Source organism: Thermobia domestica, chromosome 9, assembly GCF_964235325.1.
Source record: "Thermobia domestica chromosome 9, izTheDome1.hap1.1, whole genome shotgun sequence".
Taxonomy (NCBI): Eukaryota; Metazoa; Arthropoda; class Insecta; order Zygentoma; family Lepismatidae; genus Thermobia; species Thermobia domestica.
In genome coordinates this window covers 107,866,277-107,889,101 of record NC_137462.1, presented here as the reverse complement: position 1 = coordinate 107,889,101, position 22,825 = coordinate 107,866,277, and the positions used below count along the sequence as shown (strand labels likewise).

Below are 22,825 nucleotides of genomic sequence, written 5' to 3'. Positions count from 1 at the left end.
GTGCGTGTGATCTTTTTCGAAGAGGAATTCGTTGACAGTTGTATCAATATCAATTAACACAATAGGAATAAACTTTCACTGCCTTAAAAAGTGTTTCTGAACAATGGGAAGTTCATTATACACTCTGTAACTATGCTACAAGAGGTCTGCATCCCATCTGAACGGCGCATCCACCGAGTCAACGTTTGGCATATCCCATTCTAGTAGCTAAAGGGAAAGTGTGTAACAAACTAGATAGAGTTCTCCGTGGCTGAATAGATAAAGTCATGGGTCGGTAACTAGAAGGTTCGTGGTTCGAAACCCGGCTCGTACGCTAAAGATTTTTTAAATTCTTAATTCCCCAGATCTAAAGATATTTCTCTGCTTTCTCAGTCATCTGATGCTCTAAAAAGAGTTCTTCATCTTAATTTGACAACTGCCTAATGTCATTCTTACAGTTCGGAACCTTTCCTTCTTCTGTTTCACAAAGTCACAATTTTCGTCATAATACGGATGTTGTTCGATCATTTTTTCTCTAATTCTAAAATTGGATACATAAATAATCCCTTTCTGTCTCCATATTTAAATCTCTCTTCTCTCTCTCTCTCTCTCTCTCTCTCTCTCTCTCTCTCTCTCTCTCTCTCTCTCTCTCTCTCTCTCTCTCTCTCTCTCTCGCTATGTCGTCCATGAACTCATGTGGCTTGGGATCACACTTCCGACTCTTGAAACCAAATGTAAGCGCTCTAGCAACATGCTATCGTAGCTATATAGTTTGTTGTTAAAAGCAGCGTCATTATAGATTTTGTCCGGAGGCGGGGAAAGGCGGAGATTCTCCGCCGATATAATGTTTTTTATTATTAGTGAAAAAAAAATAAAATTAAATCTTTAAATTTTACGTCCCACGATTATGCTGGATAGGCTAAAGGAGACGGTGATGATGAGCAATGAAGGAAATAGTGGAATGAAGAATGTGGGAGGAAACGGGAGAACCCACGCTCACGGTGTTTGTCCACCACAAAGTTTACTTGGCGCGAGCTGGGATTGAACTTTTTTTTATTAGTTTATATGTGATCAAACAATATGTATTCATCAAGGTCAAGGAAGGAGGCAATTTCACCCTTCTGTCCTACCCAAATGACGCCAATGACGTCAACTGGAACATTTGCCTGCATTTACTGAAAAGAAATGAATAACACTCATTTCTATCTGTAGTTTTTAGATCTCTGCGCCCGCATTACAGACTTTGTAGAGCACAAAACCTACTGCCGTGATTAACAATTTCCATAGATTTCACAAGGAGCATCTTCCTAGGTTGGTGTGATATGCAGCCTTTAAAGAAGGGGAAAAAATGCAAATAAGGGCGTTTATAAAGCTATGAGAACATTTTGTTTTACTCAGGCTCTAGAAAGACACTTCAGAACAAATGAATGAAAGACGGCTTTAGAGCTATAAACCTTGTAAACTGGTTCCTGTTTTCTGCGTGGATGGAAAGAGTATATTACGTCACACACTGCTTTAGACAAGGAAGGGTGGACTGAATTTGGTTGAATACCAGAATTAATAGTCGATGAGAAGTGTATTTCTGAATGCATAAACACACGGCGCAAGTTTGTTTTTAAGTTGGACTTAAACTTTCTGTAACATTTTCTATGCATCGAACTGTATAGGAGCAAGAAAGTGTTCATTTTCATTTAAATTTGAATGACATAATGGATCTAACTAGTATTTGATTATTACATGAACGCATGCGGAAAATACTACACATTTCTCTCTCTCTCTCTCTCTCTCTTTTTTTTTTTTTTTTATAAAGGTTTTCGTTTAAGTAATATTGAACAATATTTATTATAGCTTAAATCATTAATATCAATAAAACAGATCATATTCATTTCATTTTGGAATATTATGAAAAAACGAGGAGTAGCATAAATGTTGTCATGAATATAAGTTGAAAATTACTTTGACACTGAAATGAGCTTCATTTTGGTAAAACTTAGATAATATTTGATTTTGTATGTCTGTTATATTCATGTTTGGACTTATGACCTTAGTATTTTTGAAACATATAACTAGATATTACCCTTTAAATAAACAATATGTTTATATAAAATGTAATGACTACTATAGTTTTCAATTGTAAGCTTGCGATAAATAAGTGAAGCAAACATTTAAATAAGTCATGCATTTGTTTCATTCAGTTCTTTTTTGTACATGGAATCAGTATTTTGAACGTAGGAGTATGAAGTTAGAACTGAAACCAAATGTTGTCAGGAAAATGTAATCATTCGATTAAAATGCACAAGTATTTTCATGAGAAGGGTTCAAAATATGCAGTGAAAGCTAGTATTAATCCTTGCTAACTTATATAAAGTAAGTAATGTAAAATAAAAATAAAAAAGAGGATCCTTTTGAATAAAATCAATACGTGACTTCGAATTTTCTCTGTGATTCTGAGAACAATTTCAAGACAGTAAAAAGTAAGGGATAAATAAAATATATATCTGTTATTATAGTAGGTCTTATGTGTGTTATTTTTATGCCTCACCTTTTATTGTCCAGAGCTGTCAGAGCGAAAATTCGACAACAAACATGCGGATTTTATTCAAAAAGTTTTCTTTTCTAAGGTTATTGATTGTTACTCTTTCTAGTATACAGCTATCACAAACGCAGTAGTATTGTGCCTTGATTTAGTTAAATATTGCATTGAAGCTGGACTTGTTTTATTTGTATACTAGCATGAATTATGCTATATTAAACCTTGTTCATTTCCTATATACAGTCTGTTAAGTAAGAGCGTGGGCTGCATTACGCTCAGCTGGTAACAGATATCTCCGTGGTTCTTTCACAACCCAATAGAGGGAACCTGTGTCCTCCATGCAGTGTCCAGAAAGCACTAGTTGAGTATGAATGTGTGACTGAAAAAGGCAACAGCAACGAGTGTAGCTTACGCGTCGCGTTTTGAGTCTGTGTTTCTCTGTAATCACCCCAGAGAGCCAAAAATGAGTCACACCGTGGCGGCGAAATATAAGTCCAGTAAGTCCAAGTCGTTTGTATAAAAGTGGGTAAATCGCTATAAAGTGGTGAAGAACGAGTCAAAAGTAAAAGTGGCTCCATAAGTGGCAAAAATGATTATTAAGCTGTTTTCGCGAACTCCAGCCTTAACATTGCGTCAAACGAAAGTAAAATTAAAGCAAAAGGGCTACGATGTGTCGTGTGTATCTATTAGAATGCATCTCCGGGCTCACAAGATTAAATATCGAGCTACAGTGAAGAAACCTTTATTAAGTGAAAAGCACGTCACGAAACTACTGGTGTGGGCAAAGGACAATTTGGACCATGAGTGGGACAATATAATTTTTACCGACGAGTCTTCTGTTTGGGATTATGTAAGCAGATAACAGGTCTGGTCAACTGTCGCCAACAAGTTGGTTCAGCGGACAGTGAAACATCCCATAAAGGTGCATATTTGGGGATGTTTCTCAAAATTGGTTTTCGGCACGTTGCACATGTTTACGGGCACTTGAAATGCACGGAAGATGTTACAAATCTATCGAAGATGTTTGCTACCGACTGCCAAACGTTGGTTCATCGGCAAAAATGAAAATGAAGATTAGATACTGCAGGAGGAGAATTTGGAGGTCTCTTCCACGGGAATATGCGGAAAACTTGGTTGCAAGCATGCCTCGAAGATGCCAAGCCATTATCGACGCTGCGGGTGACTGGATTCATTATTAATTGTACGTGCATTTTCCTTTTGTGCATATCTGATTTATGTATATGGTTCCATTTGCTGTCAGATACATGTTTCTCCTAATTAACCCGGCTATGCTCTTAACAGACTGTATCTTTATAAAATTCTGATCGTTATTTCATAAGGATTTCATTTACCTTGAGATAGAAAACAATAAGCTGCGGAAGCTATTTTCACCGTTTTCCAAAAGTTGTCAATTATTAAAGAGAAGATTTAATTTTTTAATGGTGATTGTGTTCGGTTTGTAAGTACGCATATAATAATCATTAAAAAGTACTTAGTAGAAAACACACCTATCAAATATATTTTACGCCTGTAATAATCCGTTCTTTTTTTATAGGTGTTCGTGAACATTGCTCCCAAATTTTTATTTTGTGAAAATGAATACCTTTGATAAATATTAGAGAGTGTACAATAGTAGTTACAAATTCTTTATCACATCCTTCTTTCCTTCAAAAGTTCTCGGTATGATCCTTAAAAGACTCATTGGTTGTAGTTTGTTCTTGTATTTACGAGATAAGGGTTTTTAGGCAAAAAAACTAGTAAAAGTTGAGTTTGTGTGTGCATAAAATTAAGCCAAATATACATACTACTTTTAGTCCTAATAGTTGTATTTGTTGTTTCAGAAATGTCGACAAGAATCGAAAGAAAATGAAGAGATGACAGCTAAGGAGATGTCACTATTAGCACCGAAAACACCACCTCCGCCTCCGTTGATGTCTATAAATGAAATGGGAAAGCCTTCTAAAAAACTTCAGAATTCAGCGAGCTCAGTGACGACTACCAAAATGCCCAAACTGCAGAGATTACCTAGAGTTGGGGAATCTGCCACCAGTGAAAATATAAAAACAAGCTCTTGTCCTCCTATGCCTCAGTTATTCCGTGAGCAAACAGTTACCACTACAGTTAGCAGGCCGTCTCTCGTAACCAGTGCTACAACAACGGTCGAAACTATCGCATCTACCAGTAATGTAGGGACAGTTACGAGTGCCACTAGTGTGACTGTTGCCCCAACAAAATTATTGGTTAGTCAAAAGTCTCCAATTCAAACTGTCGTTTCTCTGCAAGGAAAGAAGTATATAGTGGTTGGAAGAGATCCTGAATCGGGGAAAGCCAACAGTAACCTATCATCACCTACAATTTCAGCTGCTAATGTGAGTACATCGCAACAAGGGCCAGTAACTACGCAGATGAATGGATTAAAAATGAGCTCATATAGACCAATTCAGCCACGTCCGTCGACAGTTGCCCCCACGATAACATCGACAGTATTAACAAATCAGCCAGCAAACTCTTCGGGAACTATTATGATGAAACAGCCAAGTGCAGGTAGTATATTATTAGTTCCGGTGTCTGGTCCGAAGAAGGATGTTAATCAACAGCAGTATTTAATATTAAATAATGCTTGTAAAGTTCAGTCTAAAGTTACGGCCAATCAGCCAGTTTCTACACAGTCATCACAGTGTGTTCAGGTTCCGCTATCCACTTCTCAAACTTCACGAACAACATCGGATAACACTTCTCCTTCGGAGGACACTACTTCTGAGAACCAGGAACCATTAGAGAAGTGAGTATTTAAAAAGGCGGTGTAAAGTTGACTTACACCCAATTATGAAATTTATGTGATGCATTTTGGTAATTACGTTTTATCCTAGTGCGTTTTAAGAAAGTATGTGTGGGGGTTGTGTTATTAAAATAGGAATATATCTGCATTCAAGATTGAAACTCATAACACTAAGCTAAATTGCTTGTGGGTATTATCTCTCTTAAGATTTCCGAAGCTTGGAGAGTAGTGGGCCTCGACGGGGACAAGAGCTTGGAGAGGGAAAGTTTTTTTTAAAAAAAGTATAATTAAGGAAATCATCGATTAGAGTGGTGGGCAAGAGCAGGAATCGATATTCTCATGCTTGCACCCTATAATATCAAAGTAACTATTCATAGTTACTTTTTTAAACATACTTGGAATATTGACTAGATGTTTAGGTACATATAATATATATGGCAAATGGCAATATTATCCACATTTACAAGATAATATCTAAAACACGACTCAGTAATCAAATTTAACTTGATATCATTAGCCGTTACAATTATTGTGCTCATCGTTGTACGAGAAGAGATATGAGCATGTTCAGGTGATCGCTTAGGTTTATGCTTACGAATTCGATTACTGGGCACTAACTCGTGTAAACACACCTGAGAAGTTACTGCGGGTCAGTGGCGTATTTAGGGGGGGGGGGGCTCCGGGCTTAAGCCCCCCCCGAAATCTTATTTACTATAGTAAAGTATATGAAATATCTTGCAGAATTTTCACATTTTCAGGCAAAGCCCCCCCCCCGAAAGTTAGCAAAGCCCCTCCCGAAACAAAATCGTAAATACGCCACTGCTGCGGGTAGTTCGAAGGTGCAGTATATTGAGTTGCAGGAAGGATGAATGTTGTGTGTGGGAGTAATCATGTAGTTACAAAAATTAGGACTTTTGAAAGGGCTACATTTGTGCCTTTTCTGACGTTGCTTATGTTACAACTAAATAAGTAAACAATGTATAACGAAAGGTTTCCGTGCGTCAAAAAGAGGAGCCAGCACTGTATTGAATCGTAACAAAAAGGGGAATTTTTTGTACAACGTGAAAACTCTCACTCTCAAAGAACAGTAGCCAGGACAGTACAACGTTCCGCAGCAACCGTTAAGTCACACATAATTGCGCAAAAATTAAATCAGTTAAAAGAGCACAAAGCTCAAGTTCATATGTTCCGCTCCTCTCATATCGTGGGAAGGAAGACAAGCTGTACGAACACTATCTTGTAGGAGACAGGTGAAATTTGTAGTGACTTTGGATGAGGCATAAGTGTATTTCTCGGAATGTGATGAAAAGAAAGTCGTCTTATAATCTCTCTTGATTTCATAGGTCTTTCTGACTTGAATATGCGGGAAGTTTTTCATGCAGCTTTATGGTTGTTTGTAGTTATCGCTATAATTTCAAACACGCTATGCAGAGTGGACAAAAAGGCTAAATTATATATTGCTTATTTCTAAACAAACATTTTGAAGCCACTTTTATACACATCCCTGTGAAATTCCCGTGGCTTTTTGTGGGTTCCCGTTGTTGAAACAAGTGTTGGGTCTTGATAGTCACTCACACTGGACAGTCTTTGGGAAGTTTGTCAGTAGGAATGGAATTCTTCTTCAAATGGAAACAGATGCAGGACGACAGCTGACAGACAGGTCTTGCAGTTCGAGCACAAGTTCGAGTATTCCTTAAGTTAGTAAGGGTGCGAGATACGTTACCGTAAACCTGAAACGGCCGTCTGTACAATGACTTTCGGACAAAATATGGCGTGAGAGAGAGAGAGAGGAAGGGGGAGAGACTGTGTGTTCTTTGCTCTATATTCAATGCTACATCCACTACCAGCACACATTTTGATACGTTTTTCCTAACGTGAGAAGGAAGTAGGTGATAGTGTAATGCTAATTTACACGTGAAAATAACTTGATTATCGTTCGTTATTGAAAGTTCAGACTAGTAATAAGTTTTTTCGTATTGTGGAAAAAAAAAAATCTTCCTTCGTTGATTGTAGGAAATCTTGATCGTAGTATACACTAAGTTTATTTAACGTTTAACAACAGATTTATGTTAAAATGGTTGTTCCATGTACGTAACGAGCAATTAGTTTTTTTTTTTTTTTTTTTTTTTTCGTTCTTCGAAAATTCGATTAAATACAAACCCCATCTTCGATGGCCATGAGTTGGAAACTAAAGATCTGTATAGGAAAATACGTTACGTACGTGCTAAACAAGTTGAGTCAGGGTGCGTTGAGAGTTGTGAGTCAGGAGCTGAGTTGTGTAGATCCCGTATGTTATATATACAGTCGTTGTAATTTTATTTAAAGCATAAAATAGAGGGCGATATATAAAAAGAAAAGAAAGAAAGAAAGAAAGGATTGAAATGAATTTGCTATAAACCATAGACCATGAATTTGAAACTTAATTTTATGCGTTGTGTTACTCTTTAAAATTAGTTTCCAACTCTGTAAAGATTATTTACGTAAATACACAATATGTTAATATAATAATGTAGGATGTAAAGAAAGTGTCCTGATAAAACAATGGTGTAGGATTTGTTTCCAACATTGATTATAGACATGGGCGTCTCTGGCGGGGGGGACGGGGGGACGCGTCCCCCCCAATATTTTGAAGTGACATAATCTAAAATTCCGCTGAGATACTAGCAGTTAGATCATTTCCTTTGATGTCCCCCCCAAATTTTACATGCCAGAGACGCCAATGATTATAGACCTACATCTCATTGTCTTTTGTGGCTAAAATTTCAAATGGTATAAGTCTAAATGGCGAAAGAGGGAATCGTTCAGAGATCACTGAATACATTGAATACTAAGATTTTCGTCATTTGACATTAGCATTCAATCTGTTACTATATGTTCTAGTTAAAGTTTGACCTGCTGCACTTCTAACTTTCTTTGAAAGTAACTCATAGACCCTGATTTGTTTTTGTTGAATTTTTTGTCAGGGATTATCTCCCCATGTATGTCTTCGTTGTATAGAGATATACAATACTGAATTTTTAAGAGTATTTTGCTGTGTTTTGTTGCAACTGTAATGTGTTTTGTTTGTTTCTTTTTTCAGTGTGAGGGACTTTCGAAAGATAATGCAGCAGCCTATACGTGGAACATGGATCTTACATCTAAAATTTTATATTACGACTTTGTTCTAAGGGTAAATTTAAACGTGTAACTGAAGAATATTGTATTAATTAGTGTTTTCTCTTCCCCTTTTTCATACCGGTTGTAAGAAAATTTACAGTGAATACTGTAGGTATACAATTATTTTAATTATACTTCCCAGTTAATTTGTTTCTACTTAATAGTTTGGTATTTTGCATTGTGTACTTGCAGTGGGTTTGATGACATCGCAAAGAAGAGGAAACTAAGTTCGACGGAGAAACCGTGTCCTAAAAGGTTCAAGAAAACACGAGATTCTGATGTAACCAGTAGTCGAAGCAATCCTTTCGCAGCTCACTTCATGCTGAACCTTAGTTCCGGCTACAACGCTCTCCTGCATGTTTTCCACTATTTGAAAGTGCAAGAGTTACTTCGTGCTGCACGAGTGTGTCGCATGTGGCGTGATTTAGCTGGACATCCGTCGTTGGTTAGCACTTATGTTTTCATTATTTTATTTTATTTTATTGTAGCTAAGATGTAACGCGTATTAAAGGAAAAAGAAAAAGGGAGTATCAAATACTCTCAGAACTTATACACTCATCCCTAGGTAGAAATAGAAGGAAAAAAGTATATGATTCTTCTATTTGAGTACTGTCGTGAATTTTGGTAGTTAATGGGCGTTAGTTGAGAGATTCCTGAGAAGATTATAGAGTTTCCGTACTTTCAGAGTTCCCACAAACAAAAGAATCAGGAAATTCAATACTTAAACTAAATAAATAATTTTAAAAAATGTTTAAAGTCATGGAGCTTACCACAGTTTCCTGCTATTTTACGTGAAATCTGCAAAGTTGCATATCTTCATTAATATTACTTTCTGATAAAAAAAGTCATTGTTATTCAAGAAGTCTGACCGACTTTTGTTTCATGTGTATGGGATATACTATATCTTCTGGGTCTGGAGGTTTTATCGTGTAACGAAAGTTTAAAATTTTAAGTTTGAATGAAACAAGGAACGTAATTTTAGTGGGTTGCCTCCCCCATCAAAAATACAGTAATGTATTGATGAAAAACTTTAAATTTCCTTTACATCGGTGTAGAGTCTTCTTACGTCCCTTCCCCCAGAAAAAAAAAAAAAAAAAAAAAAAAAACGAAACCTGAAATGACGCTATTGGTTTAAAGTGGGTTAATACGGAATGATACTGGATGAATTATGAAATTACTTCTAACATTTTTGTGCTTCACTTCAAAAGAATGTATTTTAGGATAGGGTGGAGCTTACGGTGACTTGAAAGAACTAATAACCAGTAGGTGGCCGCACGTATTTCGTACCTTTTCAATGTGTTTAGTTTGGAGAGAGAATAGACAAAATAAATCAATTAAATTCAGATCGATTCAAACTTTTTTGTCTGAAAATAAATTGAATCATTTACCAGGAAATAATCCGTGCAGTTTTTAATATCAATCGAATATTAAAATTAAACTTAGAATATCGATCTTTTTGAATTTGATTGAATTAATTTGAATATTGTCTCCCCGTACAAAATGCATTGGAAAGATAAGAAAATATTCTTTCATCTATTGGCAATGGTCGAACCTTTACACTCACCCTAAATATATAGAAAAAGAAGAATCTCAGCACAACTTCTAGTAATCTAAATATAGAAAATTATATTAACTACACTATAAGAATAGGTTCTTAGCGTTGCAGTATTAACGCTGTATAATGAAGATATTCATCCATGCTGAGCCATTATTTGAAGTGCTGATATTGGTGAACATGCCCTGGTTAAACAGTTCTGTTACTACACATAGATGTTGAAATTTTGTGCATAAACTTGGAAGTTTCATACGTATGTTGTTTGTAGGATAGGCTATTTCTGGGGTTGAGAGGTAATCTATGCCAAGTCACTTTTTGGTCAAAATTGAGTTATATTTTTTTCTTACTTACATTAGTACGTGGAACACTAGGAAGGTTTTGAAATGTAGACAACTGGAACGCAGGAAGTGAACAAGTTTTTCGTCAATAAACAATCGACGCAATTCAACAAAATATTGTCTTGGAAACATTTTTTTCGCTTCTTTTGTCCAATTAATATTATGACTTATACTACTTTACTTCTCAACCCCAGATTTTAGACTACCAGCTGTTATTTAGACGAATATTTGTATGAATGAATAATAGTAGGGAAAATAAATTTTGGTTTGTGTAGAAGATGCGCAATGAGAATTGTCTCAGTAGTTCCGTATTGGAGTATAAATTATACTGCAGTGAAACTTTCTTCGAGGCCTATTAAAGTTATTTTACCGAAAGATGGTATTTGAAGACCGATTATACAAAATCTCTATTTATATACATTTACACTGTTTGCCAAGAAACCTCACCCCATTCAAAAATGAGCTCTGCTAAGTACTTAGGCAAAAGCACAGATGCGTTTAGTGCATTTTCATAATAGTAACAATAATAAACTATCAGGTAAGTTTCAACGTAGAATCTTGTACTTTGCGCACAAACACATCTATTGTATTCGATACAGTTAGTGGGGGCTCGATGGTGACTCAGTTATATAGGTGCAGTGTGGAAAATCTCTGGTTCGATTCCAGATAGGTGAGTTTATAGGAGCCAGCATCTTGTGTGTGGGTTTTCTCAGGGTAATCCCGTTTTCCCTCCATTCTCAAACCACCAATTCTTTCATAAGCATTCCCTTTCAGTAATCATCCGTCTCTTTTAGCCGAAAGAACATTACTGTGAGGTGTAGAACTAGAAATTTCATTTCATTTCAGACACAGTTAGCTGAAGCTTCATTCCGTTTAGACCTTCAAGTGCATTAGCTGAGTCTGTTCGTTAAATGTAGATTCTTAAGATATTTAATTCTCTGTAAAACAGCATGGTACCGCTGGATAAAATATTGTATGTATTTTCAGTGGTGGCCATTATTTGTGTCAAAATACATAATATGTTACTTTTGTGTATACAGGTTTCCCACCGCCCTAGAAAACTTCGAAAAGTTAGGAAATTCAGCTTACTCGTAAAAAGGTATTGGAAAAGTCAGGGAATTTAAGTACAGATTTTTACTTCTCAGAACCCATTTCTCGTTTTGTCATACCGGCTATTTGATAGGGAATATTTTATACAATAAGTAGTCTGTTGTGCAGAACTTTTTTACCTACACACACATACACATACACGCCATATACATGAACATGCGTATGTGGAACCTCTAGTCGGAAAAAAATATAGTTGTTTTTTTTACGTTATTTATAGATTGGAAATTTGTGAATCATGACCTAGGAAACCTAGGAATTTGTGGTTGCCAGTAAAGATCCTAGTGTGCGCATGTGTCAATATCTACGTTTTCCGCATGTGCAATAAGCAAGATTAGTAAGTAGACAGAAGTTTCACGCATAATTACTTCTATTAATGCTACACGATTAGGGTTATTGATTCTAAGCGTTTCCGGTGTCTAAAAGAACTTTTTAATCTTGCTTTTCCCTTAATAATGTCTCGTGCTATAAGTTTCCTGAGAGTAAATTCTGATTTTGCTTAAATCGCATACTTTTCATGGAATTCAGTATTAAGCATGAAAGATATCGGAAGATAAAGTATAGAAATCATAACCCCATTGCCAAAACTTTGATCTCTGACGAAAAGTAACTTGTTTTGTAGATTTATGAGTTTGTCAGTGTAGTGAAGAAGATCGTGTCCGTAGATTTTCTTGCATTTTTGTTTCGCTTAGTCATTTCGCCAGTTTGCCCACCATTATCGTTCGTCTATTTTAGCCTACATAGTACGACACTAAATTCAAGATGTGAATTAACATTACTTGTTGCGTGTGATTTAGTCCATAAATTACGGTGAATTGTTCTTTTCTGCTAGTTAACACACAAGAAAACGTGATTTAAGAAAAAAAAAAAGTATAGCATTTTGATTAAATGAAAAAGTATAATACAAATATACAGTTACGAGTTAATAGTCAAAATATATTATTTTAATCAAGGTTTAAGAAAATGCATGTACCGAATGCTAACCATACGATATTAACTTACTAATAAAGCATTGGCGTGAAAACAAGAAGGTTCGATTTTTCATCAGATTTTTTTTCTTTTTTAAATTCTAAGCGTTTTATTTTGATTATACTTTCCGTAAAATAAATAGTTTTTCAATATGTATGTTGATTCATACTCCAAGCGTCATCGTACCAATGTCTGTCATCACAGATTAAAATGGGATTGCAGTTTATTTTAACGAGTCTTTAAAAGGATATGCAATATTGATCCAATATTCTTAGAGATACCTGCTTATTTATCTGATACCTAGGTTTGTTGTAGATTAGGAAGTGTTGTAAGAAAAAGGCCTGTATCCGTACGAAGTGATGATGCGTTATGATCTGTGCACCAGCCAAGCGCCGGATTTAAATCACGACGTAGTTCGGAACGTAAACATTAATTCCCGTTCTCTGTCTGTAGGACATAAAGCAAAATAACAATCAGTAAGCTTATTCCAGAAATGGTCAATGTAGCAGCAAGATCATGAAGAACATGACCTAATATTACTGTAAGATCCGGATTTATTTATTCTAAGCTGATGAGCATTTCAGTCGGTATAAATATAGTTGGTATTGCTTTTTTGTATGTTTTGAAATGAAATGAAATTTCTAATTTTACGTCCAAGTATTATGCCTTTTAGGTTAAAGGAGATGGATTTATGTTTTGAGATATTACTTTAATGTATGTGTAAGTAAGTTGTCAAAATATCCTCTATGATGTGGTCTTGTAAGTTCGACATAGGTGAACGTAAACTACATGTATTCAAGATAGCCATTATGACATAGTACTTTCCTTGGTGAATCAGGCAATAGTACGTTCTAACCGATTCATTTTCTTCAGAGACTCCCTGTATGTGTGCAGATGAGAACTCCCTGTTATCTGTCAATTAAAGATACTTTGAGGCAGAATGGTTTATATTTATAAAGAATTATATTCCGTATTGTTTATATAGAAAAAAGAAAACGCAGAACAAAACTAGTTGGAATGAAAACCCAGAGGTAGACAATGATATAAAACCAAATGGTATATTTAGTAGCAAAATTTGGAATATTATAGACATAATGCAGTCATATATATGTTAACTTCCTTTTCTAGTGGCGCACAGTGAGGATGAAAAATTCCATTGTAACGGATTGGGAAGGCTTTTCGCTTGCTTTATGGCGGAATAGAACTGAACACTTAGATTTGAGGAAGATGATTGTGCCAAGCCAGTCTGAAGCCAAAATGTGGGAGAAATTCTGCCAGGAGATTGGAGGTGCTACTTACCTGAAAAGATTAGACCTGTGTCGTTGTCCAGCATATGTGGTTGAGAATGTAGCGGCAGCTTGTCCACAGCTGCAAACCATCAACGCAACAGCGCTCAGGTATGGATATATGTTAGTCTTTGAACTAACATTTAGGTGCAAGATAATTAAGGCAAGAATATATGGACATTTTAATTGTGCATTAATTCAGGAACGTACACCAAGAATATATTTGCACAATAGAAACGTTAGGAAACGTGGCAGAATGTCTGTAACGATAGTGCAGTAAATCAGCAAAGAAAAATCAAGATGACAATAGAAAATTAAAACATGGAAACCATACGTAAAAGATATTTTATCCAGATATTAGTAGTCAGGACATTAATAGTAACAGTTAGAAAAGTTGCGAAATATGCGTGTATATTTTAGTTGTTGTAAATCGTTCATCATACCTGGAACGATAAATTTAGCGGAATTTGGGACAAACTAGATTAATTTTCCTGTCAAACGTGTCTTAACATTTTTTTATTCGTTACCCAGAAATGTACTATTTTTTACTTCTTGAAATATTGTAATTATTGTTTATTTTTGTTTGGTAGAATAGACACACAGTGCCGTACTCGGTGGGAGCAGGAATTACTTACCGTTCTATTCTTGTTCCAGTAGGAATCAAGAATTCACCCAGCCTCTGTAAAATTGGTATCTTTGGAAACTTGAGAGTAAATGTGGTGCCGAATATATCACCTTTGTATGCGCCGAAGTTAGTAAGTGTGAACAATCATCTCTACGAGGGCTGTCTAAAAAGTATCCGACCTTTGGCCAGAAAAATAGTTGCGAATACCTGACAGATTTGGGACCCTAATCCCCTTCAAAGTAGGCCCCTTGTGCTTCCACACACTTAGCCCACCGATCCTTGCACTGCTGGAAACACCGCTGGAAGTCGTCTTTTGGAATGTTGTTCAGCTCCGTCGTCGTGTTCCGCATTATGTCTTCTCTACTCTCAAAACGGGATCTCTTCAGAGGCGTCTTCAATTTTGGAAACAACCAGAAGTCACAAGGAGCCAGGTCTGGAGAGTAGGGAGGTTGGCGAACGGTTGTAATTCCATGTTTGGCTAAGAACGTGTGGATCAATTGGGATGAATGTGCTGGGGCGTTGTCATGATGGACGTGCCAGTTCTTCGCTGTCCACATGTCTGGTCTTTTGCGCCGGACTGCGTCACGGAGTCGCCTGAGAACATCTTGATAGTACTCCTTTGTCACTGTTTGTCCTTCCGGTGCGTACTCGTGATGCACAATTCCACGGGCATCGAAGAAAACAGTCAGTAACACCTTGATTTTGCTTCGCACCTGCCGCGCTTTCTTCGGCCTTGGAGAATCGGGATGCTTCCATTGAGACGATTGTTGTTTTATTTCTGGGTCGTACCCGTACACCCATGACTCATCTTCAGTTATCACGGAATTCAGATACCCAGGATCAGTGTTGGTGGTGTCCAGAAGGTCCTGTGCAACGTCAAAACGGGTGTCTTTTTGTTCCTGAGACAACAACTTGGGTACAAATTTAGCAGCCACTCGTTTCATGTTCAAATCGTCACGCAAAATTGCATGTGCAGAATCTTTACTCACTCCAACATCATCTGCAATCTCCCGCACTGTCAAACGGCGATCTGCCATCACCAGATTTCGCACCCGCTCAACAACAGCTGCATTCCGAGCAGTTTGGGGCCTGCCGCTACGCTGCTCACTCTCGACTGATGTGCGGCCATCTTTGAATCGGTTGAACAATTGTTTAATTTGTGTTACACCCATCGCATCTTCTCCAAACACCTGCTGAATCTTACGAATTGTTTGGCTTTGAGAATCACCCAGCCTTTGACAGAATTTGATGCAGTATCTTTGCTCAATTCGTTCAGTCATCTTGCGAGAAACACTAAATCCGACGAACACCACCAACAGCACCTCACTTCGCGACCACCAGCTCACGACTGGCACACGCGAACGCGGTGAAAAAATTCAAGCATGCGCATTAAGGTTCCTCCTTCCACCGTGCAGGGTGGCGCCGCCTGAGAATCACTACTTTGCGTGGAAAAAATTAAGGTCGGATACTTTTTAGACAGGCCTCGTACACACACAAGGAACCCCATCTTTTTTTGACATTTCGATTTTTGAAAATGCTTGCTATCATCGGATGCAGCATACAAAGAAACAGAGAAAAACAAGTTTTTAGCGGCAGACAGTAAACAGGGCGGAGATAAAAGGGTCCAAAGTTCGAATACAGGACGCAGAAACTGCATGTAAACATCATGTAATTTTGAAACGAGTGCAGGAATTGAGATCAAATTTGAGGTGTGTGTATCGAGTGTGAAGCTGTTCGGAATAGGTATATTGCGCAACATGTCGGCCATCTTAAAAGTCCCCATATTGGAGTTATCGAAAATAAAGAAACGGGAAGGAAATCATGTGGCATATCAGTTTTGGCTTGCTTGTTTCCAGAAATTCAAATGTAAAGTTAGTTTTTACCAACCTTTATGTGTTGAGTAGTTACGGGTGCTGGAAATTTTGAACAGGCGAAATTAATGGTAGTGTCTTCTCAGGCCCGTAGCCAGCCCAAAAATGTAGAGGGGGCCCGGTAAAAGTTAGGGGGGGAAGCCAACCATATTATAGTGCATCAAATAGTAACATCAGCAATTCATCATATCTGCCTTGAATGTTTAAGTATTTTGCTTCTACATAATTCTGTTATCCCCTCTACATACATAAATTCTGTTATCCCCTCTACATACAGAAGTTAACATTCTGTAATCTACATAAAAACAAACGTAAATTTTATTAAATATGTATTACTAACTACACGAATTAGAATTAAAATACATGTTTAATACTGCTATCTGTAAAAGCCAGATCGCTACAATAATAAAATGTCCTACCAACGAGGGATACGTTGTGTCCACAACATACAGGGGTTGGGACAAAAAAATCTAAAACGTTTGCAAAAGTGTGAAAATCGTACCTAGTATGGTGTGGGGGCCTCCTTTTGCGTCCAAAACAGCTTGGATCCGACGTGGAATGGACGTATACAGCTCCTAAATCGTGGTGTGTGGAATTTTGTACCATTGTTCCTCCAAAACATGCTCCAGTTCCTTAAGGGATGCTGGTGGAGGGTAATGAGACCGAACACGCCTTTCTAACTCAGACCACAATGGCTCAATGATGTTCAGATCTGGTGATTGTGGGACCCAGGGGAGGTGTGATAGCTCCTGGTCATGCTCTTCAAACCATGATTTCACCATTTTTGCAGCGTGACAGGGTGCCAAATCATCTTGGTAGATGCCATCACCATCAGGGAACAATATTTGGGCCATGGGTAGAACCTGGTCCCCCAAAATGGCCTCATACGCCTTAGCATTCATCATTCCATGCAGGGCTCTGCAGAAAACCACGATATCACTGCCCATACTGTAACAGAACCACCCCATGCTTTATAGTTGGGAGCAGACAGTCTGTATCATAGGCCTGCGACGGTGTTCTCCATACGTAAACACGACCAGTTGTTGGAAACAAGGTGAAGGTCGATTCATTGAACCACATTTCGTGTTTCCACTACTCATGAGTCCACGCCTTGTGGTCCTTGCACCACTGGATACGCCTCTTCGCATTTACTGCTGTGACCAGGGGTTTGGCGATAGAGGCCCTGCCATGAATTTTCATTTTATGAAGTTTCCGTCGCACTGTTTTCGATGAAACCGGGTTCTGTAGGCCGGAATTGAGTTCAGTCGTAATTTTCATTGCAGTGGTCTTTTTAGCTGCTACAGTCCGTTTTAATGCCCTCCGGTCCCTATCTGAAAGGATTGTCTTTCGACCACTGTTGTGCTTTGTAGACGTCGTTTGCCCATGAATTGTGTATGTCCTCGTGACGTTGGACACAGTGCCTTTCGATACCCCCACAATGTTCGCCACTGTTGCCATTGAAGCTCCAACCAGACGAGCACCAACGATCATGACTCTTTGGAAGTCTGTCAGGTCGCCCATTTTACCGCACCACTTTCAGACCGCGACACTCACAGGTGAACGGGTTATTGCTTACGAAAGAGGAAGGTCCACATGACACACTGAAAATAAACAAACAAACAAAAACAAAAAAAAAAAAAAAAAAGATCGGCAACCGCAACACAAGTTGTACAGTGGAGGGCCAAACTTACGTGTCCTGTATGAAGTGTTTTGAGATTTTTTTTTTCTAACCCTGTAAAAAGATGTCAATTTACGATAAATCAGAACATTCAAATTGAATATATAATTAGTATATGTTTCTGGAAAGCATAGGGCAATAACTAGAAAGTTCTGAAAATTAATGATATTACTAGTGAATATAATGCAAAAAGTATAACGTGGGCAAAAAGTAACCCCCGATTGGTAGTACGAGGGTTACAAATAAATAAATATATCGTGCACTATGAAATACCACTGTATATATTCAAAACTTGTACAAGCTAATTAAACACTACCAACTTAATCGAAATCTATATATATAAAAGAGAACGTACAAAATCCTTTGTCCGCTCATCACGCTAATACGGCTGAACCAATTTCTTTCATTTTTGGGGGTTATTAGGATTTGGACCCTAGATGGTTTTTATCATATCACTTTAATTTTTAATTACCAGTGTCTTGAGATAATTGACCATTCAAGTGTCCATAACGTACAAATCCTTTGTTATTAGTTCATCATAGGTAAAAATAAGCGTATTTATATGCAACCCGCATGACCGTGTCACTCGGCGGGTTAACATAAATGACAGGCGATATACAGCGGAAAATAGCTTGAATCTTCTGTTTAAAATTTTTTAATTGATTTGCTTATTTTTACAGACACTTTTACAATATGCCAGCACCGGGATGACCGCAGCGAAGCGGGGCGGGTTAACATAAATGACAGGCGATATAATGTTAAGATTTACTGCAATCTTCTATGGTTTTTATCATATCACTTGAAAGCGAAAAAGTAAAAATTATCTAAGTAACAAAGTTTATTGCGTTCCGGGGTGACCGCAGCGAAGCGGGGTGAACGCTGCTAGTTTATCAAAAATAAAGATTTCGTAAGACAATTAAGGTTCAGTTGCTACATTTAATGTCCGTTAGACGTGATTAAACTTTTCATCATAATCAGTGGTGCTATTCAGCCGGTTTGATAGAACCGGTTGTTAAAATATTTCAAGTTCGCAGAACCGTTTGTTATATCCAGACATAATAGTAAATTTTACCCAGTTATAAAAAGAACAAGCAGTTTTAAGTTTGTTTAGCTTTGTTCTTGGAAATTCTTAAAGCTGCAGAATTAAACATACGATCTCTCAGAATAAGGTATAAGCGTTTATTTCTTAATCTCAAATGGTTAGATATCAAGAATGAGAACTGGGATCATATGAGTATAGTAGTAAGGGTTACTTATATTTGAAACGCATACATGCCATTATTAACAATTGTTGATCCATTGTTGGATTAAGATCTTTTCAATACTTTTTGACAGGCATCTATTTTGGATAGTTCGTTTCCAAGATATTCGCAGTGCTACCTAATTTCGTCACAACACCTTGTATTAGAATGGTGTGTAGGGGTCTGTCACGTGTGGTATCCAGTGAAAAATTTGCTTTTGTCTACCTTGTATGGTTTGTTTCCTAAGAGACTCTCTCTCCATTACACACACACACACATATATATATATATATATATATATATATATATATATATAGAGAGAGAGAGAGAGAGAGAGAGAGAGAACCGGTTGTTAAAAAATTGGAATAACACCACTGATCATAATGAATAATTATTTTGAATACAGTGGTAGCAACCATGCACTTGAAGAAAATGTTGACCCTTGTAAAAAAGAAAATTATTTCATTAGTTTCCTTTCTTTCATTTCTTTTTACAAGGATCAACATTTTCTTCAAGTGGAGCTCCTTCGTGGCTAAGCGGTTAGCTTACGCGCCTTTGGCGTGGGAGACCCGGGTTCGATTCCCGGCGGCAGCTCATGTGGTTCGGATTCCACGTTAATCAGTAGGTCCACGTCTCATATTGCCTCACTGCTGAACGGGACGCTAAACTAAAATCAACTCAAGTCACTTTTCTTCAAGTGCATGGTTGCTACCACTGTATATTGAATAGGGGTCAGAATTTTGCAATCAATTCCACTTAGAGGAATCGGAATTTATTGTCACTGCGTATGCAAATGAAATTAGAAAGAACAGATTTACTTTGTTACTAACTTTATTTGTTTGTAAAACCCAAAGGATAAATAAGGTAAGAGTATAGGCTGCATTTTCACAACACTAACACTTAAACTCATCTTACTAAATCCAGCACAACACATTCTTAGCAGTTTCTTTGTACAAGAGTCAATATTTTCTTTTAAAAACACAACTATCAGTAATTAATATTGAATGAGGGTCAGAAATGTACAATTATCATCCCTCTAAACGGAGCGGTAAAGTTAATGGGAAATATCTATGAACATTGGAATGGAAATATCCATGAACATACGAGAGATGATCTACTATGAAATAAGGAAATTAAACTTTACTGAGGCTCTTGTTTAGGGTTAACTTGCGAAGTTGCCCGTCCGTTTTTATCAAAATTTTGAAAATTTACCTAGAAGAAATAGATAATTTGATTGCTTGTGTGCTTGATAACATGTAAGTAAAGCGTAATTTATGTGTAATATCTTTTGATAAGCGGTTATAAAGACGGGACTAATTCGCAAGTAGAGGGAACTACTTGTCTCTAGGTTCAGGAGGGTTGGATTGTGGATAATTTTCAAGTAAACATGGCTGCAAGTGTACAGGGTCTTTGCGCTGGATGTGAATTGACAGTACTAACATTTGTAAAACATGATGTTGATAATGAGATTAATTTTTGAATATGTGTAAAATTCATGGGTTAATGAATGAAAGAACAAAGACCGTCAACAATCGTTCACGATTTTCTGCTTGAGATAGGAGAGCTCTACAAACCTAAGTACTAAAGTAAGTGGGAAGTAGATATAACCTAAGTAACCTAGTAGTGCGTTATCCCACCTTACTTCGGCTTCTCGCTTCGCTCATTCTTCCCTCTCAACTCCACACTCCCCATTAACTACCAACAACCGTGCTCTGCGCGGCCCGCCAGTCTCACCTGTAGGTTAATAATGGATTTCCATATGTAATTGTGGTTCCTCCCCCTATACTCCCACTCTCGAGGTAACATAACAGAACATAAAATGAGTAAAGTTTAAGTAGAAATTGATGATTGTAGATTTTATTATGGCTTTTGTTGAAAATTAGGTGGACGGGTAACTTTGAAGTAATTCCCTTGTTTACAATTACAGTTGTATTTTTTTAAAAATATTTATAGTAAATTCTTGTTTAAAATCTTAAATTAAGCTCGTTTTATATAAATGAACCACCTGCACACTACACCAAGAAGACATACCAAAACAGCTAAAAGAAAAAAAAGAAAGAAAAAAACAGTACTATAATGTTATTCAAAGCTACACTGAGAAAAAAATGTATGTGGCCTACGTAATATCGTATGTTACATTTATAAATCCTGTAGTTTTTGGACTTAACGTGCAGCAAGCGTATAACTGAAAACGCGTGTTTTATAATACTCTCTGTATAAGTATTCCATCTATACATACTTTCCGTATGAAACAATATAGGCGGTCAGGATCTCACATACAAATGGAAATGTATAACATTTAGCTGACGAAGGTAACATATATATATATGTATGTAATATAAGGAATACTGTTAGACATCAGACATCCTGCAACGACATGATGTAACACCTAAAGGCAGTGCCTATGTAGCATACGGATAACGTATGGACCGTTTTGATTTTTGTAGTAAGCAAGAGGATTCCGTATATTTGTACAATATACCACTGTCCGGAGAACGGATTTTTCTTAGTGTAAGTAAAACGCTACACCCATCTAGTATCGAGTAAAAGCATCACTGCTTCTTTCATGTTGAATTACATTATTACGCGTACAAGACAACATTATTACGCGTACACGACTAAGAAATAGTTCCAATTTACAACGTATTATATGAAAACTAGCTACTTCCACGGGATCTCCCACCCCAAGTACAATATAAAACATTCTGCTACTTAATTTTTCTTCTAAATCTTGCAAATTTTTACTAGTCTTGGCCCCACAACCCGGAATTTAATCCTTAAAAGTTAAATATGTTTACTTGCTCAGTTACTCATCTAATTAAGGTAATTTAGCGTAACTTTATTCTTCTACGAGAACAAACATATGAAAGTTTTTGCAACCATTCCTTTTTCGGTGAATGTTCCACCACAGTTCTTGTTTTACATATCACACCACAATAATTTACAAGAATCAGTCACCTTTAACGGAACTCGGAGCTCTTAATTCTCTTCACAACTAATTGTTCCACAATTAATATGTTTGCTGTTGACGAGGATTTTGCAATGCATGTATGTACTACAACTGCACAAAGAATAACAGTAACCTACCGCCGTTACTGCAATCGACAAAAGATAAACGCTTTGTTCCTGCTCCTGTTTTTATGATTTGGCTTCACACTTAGTCTCCTACCTCCCAGATCGCTATTACAACTGTGGCGTGAAATATTATGAACATATTCCTTCTTTTCGGAAAACTTACTTCAATGTGTATTGTGTCATTTGATATCGAGATTCGAGAAGACTGATACACTTTACTTTAACTCCTTTAAAATATGTTTAGAAGTGTTGTCAAATAGTTAAAATGGAAAAATTATTGGAAGAATCTCTTTTTTTTATGTTGCATTTTATTCTTAGTGTTTACACGTAGAATTAATCGAGATTTTTGCAGGCCTTCCGTAAAAATGGGGGGCAGATAAAATTTTTGGGGGCGGCTCCCTTGCCCCCCCCCCCCTTCCCTGTGGATACGAGCCTGTGTCTTCTGCCATTTCAGTGGATTCAACGTGAACCAGAAACATCAAAATAGGGCTGTGAATGTGGGCAGAGTTATTGCTGTGGATGAGGGAGTATTATGTTGTTAAATCAAGCATGAAAGGTGCATACAATCCTAGCGCGTTAAGGATCCTCATAAGGGCTGGTAAAAACTAACTTCATATTTGAATTTCTGGGAAC

At 37.1% G+C, this 22,825-nt stretch overlaps 1 protein-coding gene across 5 annotated transcripts in view; it reads left to right on the top strand.

Moving 5' to 3' along the window:
* LOC145694916 (uncharacterized) overlaps window positions 1-22,825 on the top strand; it is a 107,560-nt gene that overhangs the window by 68,772 nt on the left and 15,963 nt on the right. For 4 of the 5 annotated variants that reach the window (XM_081771679.1, XM_081771681.1, XM_081771678.1 and 1 more), the window contains 3 exons: window positions 4,354-5,294; window positions 8,640-8,892; window positions 13,545-13,813. In XM_081771679.1, the coding sequence (XP_081627805.1) occupies window positions 4,354-5,294; window positions 8,640-8,892; window positions 13,545-13,813 (1,463 nt within the window). The remainder of the gene's footprint in view (window positions 1-4,353; window positions 5,295-8,639; window positions 8,893-13,544; window positions 13,814-22,825) is intronic. The other variant, XM_081771683.1, reaches the window with a different exon arrangement.